General features: G+C 44.4%; 1 protein-coding gene across 6 annotated transcripts in view; it reads right to left on the bottom strand.

The window, feature by feature from the left end:
- The window catches only part of SUPT3H (SPT3 homolog, SAGA and STAGA complex component), a 370,690-nt gene that overhangs the window by 15,076 nt on the left and 343,508 nt on the right, over positions 1–12,106 (bottom strand). For 5 of the 6 annotated variants that reach the window (XM_077317617.1, XM_077317659.1, XM_077317625.1 and 2 more), the window contains one exon: positions 11,004–11,806. The exons of the other annotated variant lie outside the window; for it this stretch is intronic. In XM_077317617.1, coding sequence (XP_077173732.1) covers positions 11,750–11,806 — 57 coding nt within the window. In that variant the 3' untranslated portion in view covers positions 11,004–11,749. Of the gene's footprint in view, positions 1–11,003; positions 11,807–12,106 lie in introns of those variants that run through there. 6 annotated transcript variants of the gene reach the window in all.

Genomic DNA, 12,106 nt, shown 5'->3' with positions numbered 1-12,106 from the left:
GCTCCACAAACTCAACTTGATACATCGGACCTGTATTACACACTTTAAAGTGACTATGAAAACAGCAGCACATTTATTTATGGGGAGACGCTATGCCAACAAAAGATGCTTTCCATATGTAGAGCAGAAGGCAGCCCCTCCACCATTGTTCTCACTGCAGAAAGCATCCAGGGAGAGCCCCCTCCCCTCCCGTTGTGCAGCAGTGGGGCTAACTGGTTCTCATTGAAGGAGTTGGAAAACACACATGTGCAGCATATTCATACTGGCATTTCCAGGTTTTTTTAAAAAGAAGTCACAAGCTATGTTTAGAAGTGCGGAAAGACACATAGAAATCAGATTCAGGTGGGTAAGCGTGTTGGTCTGGAGCAGCAGAACAAAATTTGTGTCCAATCGGCGGCACAGGTTTTATTCAAGGTATGAGCTTTTGGGTGCGTGCACTTTCACTGTAGCTGAAGAAGGGTGCATGCACACGGAAGCTTAAACTTTGAATAAAAGCTTGAATAAAACAGTTCCAAAGGGTCAGCAAGACAGAGAAGCTCTGCCAGGCCTATGGTTGAGGCCCATGGAATTGGTCTCCGTATACAGCAATTACATAGGAGATGACATTGTTTTTAATAATTTATATGTTTTAATTCAGGGGTAGTCAACCTGTGGTAACAACTATACAAGAGCGAGCTTAACATCCCTGATGACCACGGTGGGGTAGTTACTGACCTGCAGCCAGACATCCTGGAATGCCCAAAACCCAAGTACCATCGGGAAGCCCATCCCTGGAGGAAATCCCGCTTTGGAGGCGGGATTCATGATAGACTATAGAGCAGGGATAGTCAAACTGCGGCCCTCCAGATGTCCATGGACCACAATTCCCAGAAGCCCCTGCCAGCAAATGCTGGCAGGGGCTTCTGGGAATTGTAGTCCATGGACATCTGGAGGGCCGCAGTTTGACTACCCCTGCTCTAAGAGAAAGCCACAGATTTGAAGACTGTGTTTTCTACCCTGAAAAGTGCTGAAATCATTATCATCTTGTGCCTAGTGGCTCTTCAGCATTAGAGCAGCAAAGTAGAAGCAATCCAACCAGTTTACAAACAATTTAAGGGGGGGGGGAATCTATGTTTCATGGTTTCTTTATCATCTATCCCAAACAAGTGATATTTTGCTGCTATTTTGGTCAAGACCGATAGGGAGAACCTTGGCTCGGTTTCCAAAAAACCTATGCAGTTTGGAACAAGGACTGAGATACCGCGAAATTTCAGAATGTAAACAAGGGCAGGAGAAGCATGCCCACAGACACAATTAAAACATTCTTAGACATGATATATTTGTTACTGTACTGGGCATACTCACAGAAAAGCAAGAACAGCCTTGTTTGGCTAGGGAGGAAAACGGGGGAGGGGAGGGGGGCGAGGGGGGAACGGATCCTGCAAGCAAAGCTCAATAATTTTTTTGTGCTAGGAAAAACTTGCTTTGGTGGTTATATAAATGACTTGCGGACAGTTAGTTTGTTTTATGTTTGTTTGAAAATTTTCTAGCACTCCTGGACCAAGAGTGTGACTTTGTTATAAGAACAAAAGTAATTCACAAATCATGCATAAATTGCAATAATCTATTTCTGTGGAGGGTTTTTTTTGGAGGGGGGCTGATTCAGTATCATTAAACCGTCTGTGCCATTTCCCCTCGTTCTGACTGATGTAAGTCAAAGGCTATAGTCTAAACATGATAGACTTGTCTCCAAGGAAATACTTTTAACTTTGGGGAATGAAGTCAACAGAATGGTCCTCATGAATCAGGACTGGACATGTGACAGGTGAAATCCACCTATGAGAAGATCGCAAGGACAGCAATTCTAAGAAGCGTCAAAGGCTTTTGCGGCTGGACCCAATTGGTCATTGTGGGTTTGCGGGCTGTATGGCCGTGCTCTGGTAGGTTTAGTCCCTGACGTTTTGCCAGTAACTGCAGCTGGAATTTTCAAAGGGAGGACATGCCAGCCACGGTTACTAGCAAAGCAGCAGGGACTAAAGCTACCAGACCATGGCCACCCAGCCTCGAAAACCCACCACAGCCCATTATAAAGAAGGACTGCTAGAGGCCAATTCAGGCCTATTCAATATGGGCTGCTCCCAGGAATGTGTTCTTTTGAGTTGCGCTGCAAATTGAGAAGGGGGGACCTTAGTCCAAATCTAGGATTCCATAACAGTAAAGTGCCAAGATCTTATATAAATATATAAATTGAGTTTCTGACGTACATGAAGCACTGATCAGAGAAGCGGAGGAAACATTCTGATTGCGCCAGAAAAACCCCTGTTTTGCCACAGTTTCTTTAGTTTGTGAGTCTGGAAAGTCTGCAAGTGTCGGGAAGATTAAAGTTTGGTAGCAATACTTCTAGAAAGGACAACCCCAATCTGCTTATTCCGTTTTTCTTCTTTTCCTTAAATTGGTCCACTCACTTGACCAAGGGCGTCAAGTCAGGCCGTACAAAATAATTCCAAAATCGTTTCAAAGGGATAGCCACATTAGCCTGCGGCAGCAAAACAAAAGAGTAGCCATGCCTCCCCTTAAACACAAAGCAGGCGAGCTCCATAAAAACTTGCTGCTCCTTGAACCAGCTTGGTGTAACCGTTCGAAACAGCGGCCTCTAATCTGGAGAAGTGTTTGATTCCTCACCCCTCCTCTACATGCAGCCAGCTGAGTGACTTTGGGTGTCAGTTGTGGGAAACTGCTCTGAGACTCATTTGGGTACAAAATCTAGCTTCTCTTTCTTCCTGATTCAAGATTCCTGGAAGCTGACTCCTGACCCCAAGAGTTCAGGTTTACTTCAGCTTTTTTTCCCTTTGTTCCAAATAGGATAATTGTGCATGCTGAACTACACAGAAGACCTGGCCCATGGCTGCCAGGTCCACTAATTCAGGGGTAGTCAACCTGTGGTCCTCCAGATGTTTATGGACTACAATTCCCATGAGCCCCTGCCAGCAAATGCTGGCAGGGGCTCCTGGGAATTGTAGTCCATGAACATCTGGAGGACCACAGGCTGACTACCCCTGCATTAATGTACATCATGCCACAAGCAAGTTAAGAGCCACAGAAAACAGACAAGGCTATAACCATCCTTCCCTCTCTTGGTGGGGCTGCTGGTGGGGTTTCCAAGCAAGAAATGGAAAATCAGTCATTTCCTGACAATGACAGATTGTTCCATAATTGTATGGCCATAATTTGTGTATATCTCAGCATCCATGAATAGCTCGTGTCAGAAATGAGTACATTGAATAAGAACATTTATTTTTAAGTTTTGGAGACTTTTACCTACTTACCGTGAACACATTCCTTAAAGACAGATCAAGATGGATTGCCATGTTAGTTGGTCTGCAGAAGCGGAAAAGAGAAAAGAATCCAGTAGCACTTTAAAGTAACACAATTTGTAGGAGCTTGTGTGAGTCACTGCTCACTTCTTCAGACAAGAAGTACAAGGTGCCATTGGATTCTTGCTCTTTTCTCCTGCTACATTCCTTAAAACAGACTTTCTCAACCAGGTTTTCATGAAACCCTGGAGTTTCTTGATAGTTCTGGAAGGACTTCCCGAATGGGTATGAGTTAATGGATGTCTTATATATTTTAAATTTGTTAAACCTTTATTGGGTGATTATGACTATATATGGTCATGTTGACTTGCACCATCCTCTCAAAATGGCTGACGATGGGCCTGGAGGGGGTGATAAGGGGAGGGGCCCTGTTGGGCCTGTGAACAATTCTGCTTCCCAACCGTATTCTTATGACTGTACTACGTCTGGACGTTCTCGAAGCCCAAAGAATTTTTCCAAGGTTCCTCAATGGTAAAAAAGTTGAGAAAGGCTGGCTTGCATTATAGATTAGGAATGGGGGAGTGTTATCTGTGCAGGTTCTGGAGTTAAGCTATTGTTTTAATGTGGGACATTGTTTATCATGAAATATATATCATTATGAACATGTATGGCAGGTACTTAAAAGTGAAAAGGGTTATATGGGGGCATTGAAATAACAAGAACTCATGTGTATGTGTGTGTGTGTGGGATGGGGGGGGGTCAGGTTCCAGTATATAATGGAATTAAACTTTTGGAGTAACCAGAACTTGTGATTCTCTTCCTTTTCACTTGAGAGGAGTATATTTTCCAAGATTCCTACCCTTCGAGTTATTCCTTACCCATTTTAAGCACTGTTCAATACATAGAATCATAGTACCTAAAAGAAACCTTCATAACACGAGGAAAGGTCATTACTAAAATCAACATCATCCATGAATGAGCTCGGAAAATTACTTATTTTCTGGGCGTTTGGCAGAGGATTAGGGGTATCTTAAAGTGGTGAAATCCTGAAAAAGATCTGGCCTCTAAATTATAGCTTCTTTCCTCTGGCATACTTAGTACCACAGTAGCTAGCTAAAAGGTTATTTTTTTTCCCCAAGTTGTGAAGCTGCCTTATACTGACATTGACTCTATTTGGACTGGCAGCTGCTCTTGGGGGGGCAGGGGGAGGTCTCAGGTAGAGCTTCTTACCTGATCTTTTCAAAGGGAGATGCTACAGATTGAACCTGGAACCCTTTGCATGCCAAGCATAATGTTCTACTTCTGATCCTGGCCCCTTAGTGAGTCAGGGGGGACCTTGGGTGAAAAGAGCTGGGTGGAGTGTGGAATACTGCTCCTCTGGGGATTTCCACCGGTATTTTTAGCTTGAAATTGTCCCATTCTGTAAACAGGCCTGCATTCCTTAAATGGAAACCGACATGTCGCAGATTCTCAGGCGGTTTGGAGCAGTGACTCAGATTGGCTGGAATCACTTGCCTGTCCTAGTTATACACCTCAGGAGGAAGACAACAGAAAAGGTATGAAGAAAATGCAGCCAGAGTGGGTTCTCCTGATAGATCAAAAAGAAAAACAAAATGGAATGTTAAGATTTTAAGAGAGCACTAGCGCACTGTAAATGAGAGAGTGGCTGGTTTGAATCAGGGAGACCCAGGTTCAATGTCTAGCTCATGCGTGAAAGTCACTGAGTTGCCATAGGCCATGCACTGTCTCACAGACATGTTGTATCATTGCACTATTAGGAGGATAAAGCAGGATAACTCTGTGAGATTCATTTGACAGATGATTGGATACATCAGGCTTTCTCAACTTTTTATTGTTGAGAAACCCACAACATTCTTCAGATTGAGAAACCTAAGAAGTGGCGCCATTGTGCAGAAAATGGCTGGGAAGCATAGCTGTGTACACTTCCACCTGGGGCCCTTCCCACCCCCGCCAGGACCATAATTGGCTATTTTGGGGAGAGGTGGGTTGACATGACCATATATAAATGTTTACCAAATTTTTAAAAATATATATTTTAATTAACTTCCAACCATTCAGGAAACCTTTCCAGGGCAGAGTCTGCACTTACTTTCTTCCGTTGTCAATCCTGTTGAATTCAGATCGCTTTGAACTCGGATCTTCCTCTCCCCCCCCCCTTCCCCATTGAAACAGGAAACTCTTCTGCACATGGTTAGGGAGGCTCACAAGGGGGGAGCAAAGCCTCTTTCTTTCTTTTCTTGAAGGGGGGGGAGAAGCCAAGCAGGGAGCCTCTTTCTTTTCTTGGAGGGGTGGGGGAGAGGATCGAAAAAGGCAGAGGAGGGAGGAAAAATCCAGGACCGACAGAAGTTGAGAGAAATTAGGGGCTTCTCCTTTATGGCAAGCGTGTCACATGACCAGGTGTAGCCTATCAGAGGTTCTCTACCACGGAGCTTTCTTTCCCAATCTGGATATTGAGGCACTCTAAGACAATAAAGGTAGGGTCACTCCGGATCAATCCTTCTTGCTGCAGAAGGGAAATTTAAATCACCCAAAATCCAAATGGAAATCGCATTCTGTGTAGAGGGCAGGGACTGAATCGATCTGGGGTTGGAATAAAAGCTCCGTGCAGTTTACACCCAGGATTATCAATAAACCCTGGTTGAGAAAGCCTGAGATATATGAAGGTCCTTAAAGGCATTTATTAAATATTGACATAGTTCAGTAACTGAAAAACAAAAAGGGAAGAAAAACCCAACCTGAGAAATCAAGTCCGAAACCTGGAGGTTGAGCAACAAAATAGATCAAAATTAAAATACAAATATTTTTATAAAGTGCACATTAATATTAAAAATATTAATACTGAAGAATCTGAATCTGTGCAATATTGCACCTATTGTTTCAATGGCTACACATGGTATGAATATCAAATGCCTTTCAACTCAGAGGGTCTTCATCAGTCGTCAAATAAAATATATGCACACATATAATGATACAATCCTTATCCATGGTTCCTCTATATATTTGTGAAACAGCCTGGGGGGTGGGATGTGTCCAGCTGTTCAAGTTGGAATAGGGCCAATTATGGTGCAGTCTGGCTGCACCCTGATTGGCCCTGCCCCTGCAGCTTCCTCCCTCCATCCCTGGACTCTAGCCTCTTTGCTCTCAGATGTGCCCCAGTGCCTGGAGACAGCAGCAGGTAAGGGGAAAGGGCCCTGGGCAAAGGGTCATGGTGGAGGGCTTGCTAATGAGGGCATCTTGGCCAGCTAAGCAGGGCCTGCTAACGAGGGCCTCCCAGCCTGCTGATTGCCTGCTAAGGAGCCCTGTCCCAGCCCTGCTAACAAGCTGTCCAGCCCCCGCCCACCCCCGCCCACCTTAAGCTGCCTGGTGAGGGGCCAGGGGAGGGGGCCCTTTCAAGGCCCGTTCTTAGGAACGGGCTTTGAAGCTAGTATTAAAATAATCCAATAAGACCTGGCTGGTGGTATAAAAATCCTGAAATGAATAAAAAATATTTTTGAAGAACTTTAAAAAATGTTTAGGAACTTATTGAGGAATATTTTAATAATTTTTAATTTTATCCCGTGGTGAGAAAAATTTAGGGAGATGGAAGTCCAAGAAGGCTGGGAGTTTCTCAAAAGCGAAATAATGAAAGCACAATTACAGACTGTTTCCTAGAGAAGGAACATGGGGAGGAACCTAAAGAAACCAGGATGGCTCCATAAACAGCTTTCAAAATAATTGAATACTAAAACAGAATCATTTAGGAAATGCAAGGAGGACCTAATAGCCAAGGAGGAATACAAACAAATAACGAATGATTGTAGGGAATGTATTAGAACAGGGGTAGTCAAACTGCGGCCCTCCAGATGTCCATGGACTACATTTCTCGCTGGCAGGGGCTCATGGGAATTGTAGTCCATGGACATCTGGAGGGCCGCAGTTTGACTACCCCTGTATTAGAAAAACGAAAGCTGAGAATGAGCTTAGGCTAGTGAGAAACGCTAAACGCTAAAGAACCCAAAATGGTTCTTTAGTTCTAGTCAAAGGAAGGAAAAGAATAGGGACATAGTAGGTCCATTGCGGGCACCAGAAAGTGACATTGTAACAGGTGATGAAGAGAAGGCTGAATTGCTCAATTCCTACTTCTCCTCAGTCTTCTTAGTCCAGTGGCACCTTTAAGAACAACAAAGATTTATTCAAGGTGTGAGCTTTCGAGTGCAAGCACTCTTTCTTGAAAGCGCTTGCACTCGAAAGCTGACGCCTTGAATAAATCTTTGTTGGTCTTAAAGGTCACACTGGACTCTGATTTTGGTTTGTTGTGCTGCTTCAGACCAACACGGCTACCATCTTGTGAGGGGAATAGTACCCAACATGCCAAAATCATTTAATGTGATGAGGGATCAGAGTTATTGCCTAGGATCTTTATGAAACCAAATCTGGGCCAGATGAATTGCCTCCCAGGGTACTAAAAGAATTTGCAGATGGGATTTCTGAGCATCTGTCCATTATTATTGACAATTCTTGGAGAACACATGAAATGCCAGAAGACTGGAAGTAGGCAAATGTTATCTCTATCTTTAAGAAGGGGAAAAAGAAGGATCTGGGTAACTACCAACCCATCAGGTTGACTCTATAGCTGGCAAAATTTTAAAACAAATAAACAGTGGGTCCTTGAGCAGCTAGAGCAGATGGTTGTAATTACTAAGAGTCAGCATGGTTTTCTCAAAACCGCCCAGAGCTGGAAAGAAATGGGTGGTATAGAAATCTATAAATAAATCTATAAATCTATAAATAAATAAATAAATAAACAAGTCATATCAGATTAATCTTATCCCTTTTTTTTTGAGAAAGTTACTACCTTGCTAGATCAGGGGAATGCTGTGGACATTGTTTACCTTGATTTCAGTAAGTCTTTTTGATAAGGTTTCCCATGATATTCATATTGGCAAGTTGGTAAAATGCAGTATGGATCCTATTACTGTTAGGTGGATCGAAAACTGGTCGACAGATCGCACCCAAAGGGACCCAAATCGCGACCCAGATCGCACCCAAAGGGAGCTTGTAAATGGTTCATCATCCTCTTGGAGAGGAGTGATGAGTGGAGTGCCTGTCATGGGTCTGTCCCTGGGCCCTGCGTTGTTCAACATATTCATAAATGCTTTGGATGAAGAAGTAGAGGGGGTGCTTATTAAATCTGCAGATGATACTAAACTGGGTCGGGTAGCAAACACAACAGAAGACAGAATCAGGATACAGGATGATCCTGACGTGCACCAGAGCCAGCTTTAGGATTTGCGGGACCCTAGCAGAGTACAACTGCAGGGCGAGCAGCCAGACGGGTTGGCAGAGAGCCCCCCCCCCAGTGGAAAGGGGTGTCACTCCAAGTGTCCTCAAAGAGGGAAAACGGGGGAGCATGTTCCCCTTTCAACAGTACATTCTCCATTTCACACCTGCAATCAATTTTGGAAGCTCTTACAGCCAGTTTCAAAAAAATTATGTCACCATTCCATATAGCAAGGTGGCTCTCCAGATGTCCATGGACTACAATTCTCACGAGCCCCTGGCAGAGACTGATGGGAATTACACTTCATGGACAATTGGAGTATGGGAGGAATGTTGCTATTTGAAAAATGTCATTTCAAAGTTGTCTTTGAGGCACAGAATGAGCCGGGGGGTTCTCTGCATATGCAGGCTACTGTCTGCCACAGGGCTGCCCCACATGATGCCTGCTGCCACCTTTTCTGGCACCCGCCAAGTGTTTTAATTAAGTGGGTGGGGCTGTTGCCCACAAGACTTCTGATGAACTACTGGAGAGTTGATTGGCCGTGGAGATTTAAATGAAAAATATTGGCTTGGCAGCAGCATAAGGACAACTGATCCTAAGCTGTGGCAGCCATTTTGTGGATGCGCCTGCCCTGCTGTGCTAGAATTACACAGAAGTCTTCAGGCTAAAATAAAAAAAAGATTGGAGACCCCTAGCCTAGAGCACAAGATGCAGGGCTACCCTTCTCTCTGATTTGGAAACTTCAGCTGGTACAGAAAACAGCTGCCTGGATCCGTACATGAACCAGGTGGAGAGAGCATATTCGACCAATGCTCTTCCAGGTGCGTTAGGTCCAGATTGACGACTGAATCAAGTTCGAGATGCTGATTCTTATCTTTAAGGCCCTAAATGGTCTAGGACAGTGGTCCCCAACCCCCGGTCCGGGGACCGGGACCGGTCCGTGGATCAATCGGTACCGGGCCGCAGCTCCTCCTTGTCCTCCTCCCTGGCTGCTGCCTCAGGGGCTGCCCTGCCTCTCTGCTGCCGGCTCACGTTTGGTGCTCTCCAGCGGCTGCCATGGCTGGGGCTCCCCCTCGGCCTTGCACTGCGCAGCTGCTGCTGGCAGCGCCCCCCAGCGGACGGTGGGAAGTCAGGGGCGCCAGCACAAAAACAAATGGAACAGTGGCTCAGGTCGCGGCGATGTCCCTTGGCAAAAGACTACCCCCCACCGGGCCTCAGTAAAATTGTCAAGCATTGACCGGTCCCCAGTGATCAAAAGGTTGGGGACCACTGGTCTAGGAACTTCATACCTGTGGGACTGCCTCTCCCTGATGAACCCAGCAGAGAAAACTGCCATCGAGCACATAAAAGAAAATCTCAAGATCCCTGTCCCCAGAAAAATCAAATGGACCTCAACCAATTGGTTCTCTGCCCTGCTGCCAGCCTGATGGAGAGCTCTCCCAAGTGAGATCAGGGCCCTGTGGACTGGGGCCCCTAGAACTCCATAAATAAGCTGGCCTCCCTACATAGATGACAACCACCCATACATCACTCAGTTCAGGGGTGGCCAAACTGTGGCTAACCAGATGTCCCCTGAGCCTTTGGGGAAGGTTAGCATATAAATCAGAAATAATTTTTGTTTAATGAAAAGAATGTTGGACTAGATGACCCAGGAGGTCCCTTCCAACACTCTGATTCTGATTCTATGACTGTAAAATTCCAAAACTCACATATGTGAAGATTCAATTCAGAAGATATTTGTACTATTCCAGAAATAAATTCACTTGCTGGGGAATCTGCATAGCTCTTCATAAGTTTGGTAAATTTCATTGTTACTGTTTCAAGAGTATAAATACCCCAGGCGCAGCTATGCCAACACCAAGGCACCAAGTCAGTTCTACTTTCTGGCTCTGTGCTGGCTTAACTTTTTCTTTTGTTGTTTGTTTTATCCCCCCCCCCCCCCGCAACCTCCATCAAGGGCACATATGGTTGCCCAAAAGCAGGAAAGGACTTCTGCCAAAATTATTCTCCTTTAGTAACAAGACCGCAAAAGGCTGAAACATACAACTCTGTCAGCCACCACCCTGTTCTAGATGATTTTATTTTAATAGCTACAATAAAAGCCATGCAAGGAAATTATATTCTACATATTTCACTCTCCGGGGCAGAATAAGGACGATCCCCTTAGGAAAGTGGGTCTTAGATATATCTGCTACTTTATGACTCAAACAGGAAGCTCCATTCCCCTTTCCACTGTACTTTTTCACTTCTGAAAGTCTGCCCCAGAGTTTCAAGTTCAAGTTCGTGTCAAGAAGCCAAAGTGGGTTTTTTTTTTCTTGCTCTGATCTGTAGAATGAGGAACAAAACCCACGGTTTCTACGCAATTGTCCTTTGCTTCCATAGTTCGAATCGCAGACAAAGAAGCAGAAAGAGGAACACAAAAACGATGATTCTTTAAAATATATATATATATAATAATAATCGTAATGTGAATAAGTGAAAAAGGATGACGGTCCTCTGTAACAAAAATCACAATGTTCTAGCAGAACCAGGCTTAGCAACTGCATCTTGAAGATAGATAGTCTCCTCTCAGGGAGACGACAAGCTAATTATAGCGTTCCCGCCAGAGGGAACTCACACATGCAAACGATTATGTAAAATATAAGGGTGTTTTTTTCCCCCCTTCAAGAATGCTCAAGATCATTAGACACGGTTTTCTCAACGCTAGAAAATCAAGCCAAAAATGAAAATAAACAGTTTCAAGTATATGCAACATAATTTCCTCAACATTTATGGAAATACAGTAAAAAATAAAATAAAATAAGAGGAGTCCTGCCCTCCGAAATGTGGCTTGACATTTCATGAGTTTCTGCATTTTTCACCTCTGCTCGCAACGTAGGTCTTCTTGTCCTGTAACCTTTCCAATTTATTTCTGTTTAACAGAGGGGGTGGGGTGGGGATGGCTGTTCGGTGGCCGATCTTTCAGCCCAATCTCGGCTAACGAGCAGCGTGGAAACCAGAACTGGCAACTGCCGATGGAAATGAAACTCCTTGTAAATGAGAATCGGTATACTCTGAAAAAGGCACATGGTGCAAGGACAAGGAATCAACAACGATGCTTCCTTTAATGTTGAGCTATGATCACCAAATAGAAGGGGGATGGACCTGTTGACCAAACAGCTCAGCATGCGAAATCTCATAAGTTCTGCTGCAAGTTATGAGTGAGCGAATACCAAGCTGTCTGTATAAGCAGCTGCAGGAAAAAAAAAGATATTTGGATTCAGCAAATATGGTAATCAAAAATGTAAAAATCGTATCAGCGGAAAGTACAGATGGACTTTCAAGTAACTCAGTGTGATCCACATCTCAAAAGCACCTCAAAATAGAATAAGAAGCTGGTTCTTGTATGCCGCTTTTCTCTACCTGAAGGAGTCTCAAAGCGGCTTACAGTCGCCTTCCCTTTCCTCTCTCCACAACAGACCCCCTGTGAGGGAGGTGAGGCTGAGAGAGCCCTGAGATTACTGAAGAAGAGTTGGTTCTTATATGCCGCTTT

Source organism: Paroedura picta, chromosome 1 (genome assembly GCF_049243985.1).
Source record: "Paroedura picta isolate Pp20150507F chromosome 1, Ppicta_v3.0, whole genome shotgun sequence".
Classification (NCBI taxonomy): Eukaryota; Metazoa; Chordata; class Lepidosauria; order Squamata; family Gekkonidae; genus Paroedura; species Paroedura picta.
Note: the sequence above shows the minus strand (reverse complement) of the source record. Positions and strands in the feature narration are given on the sequence as shown.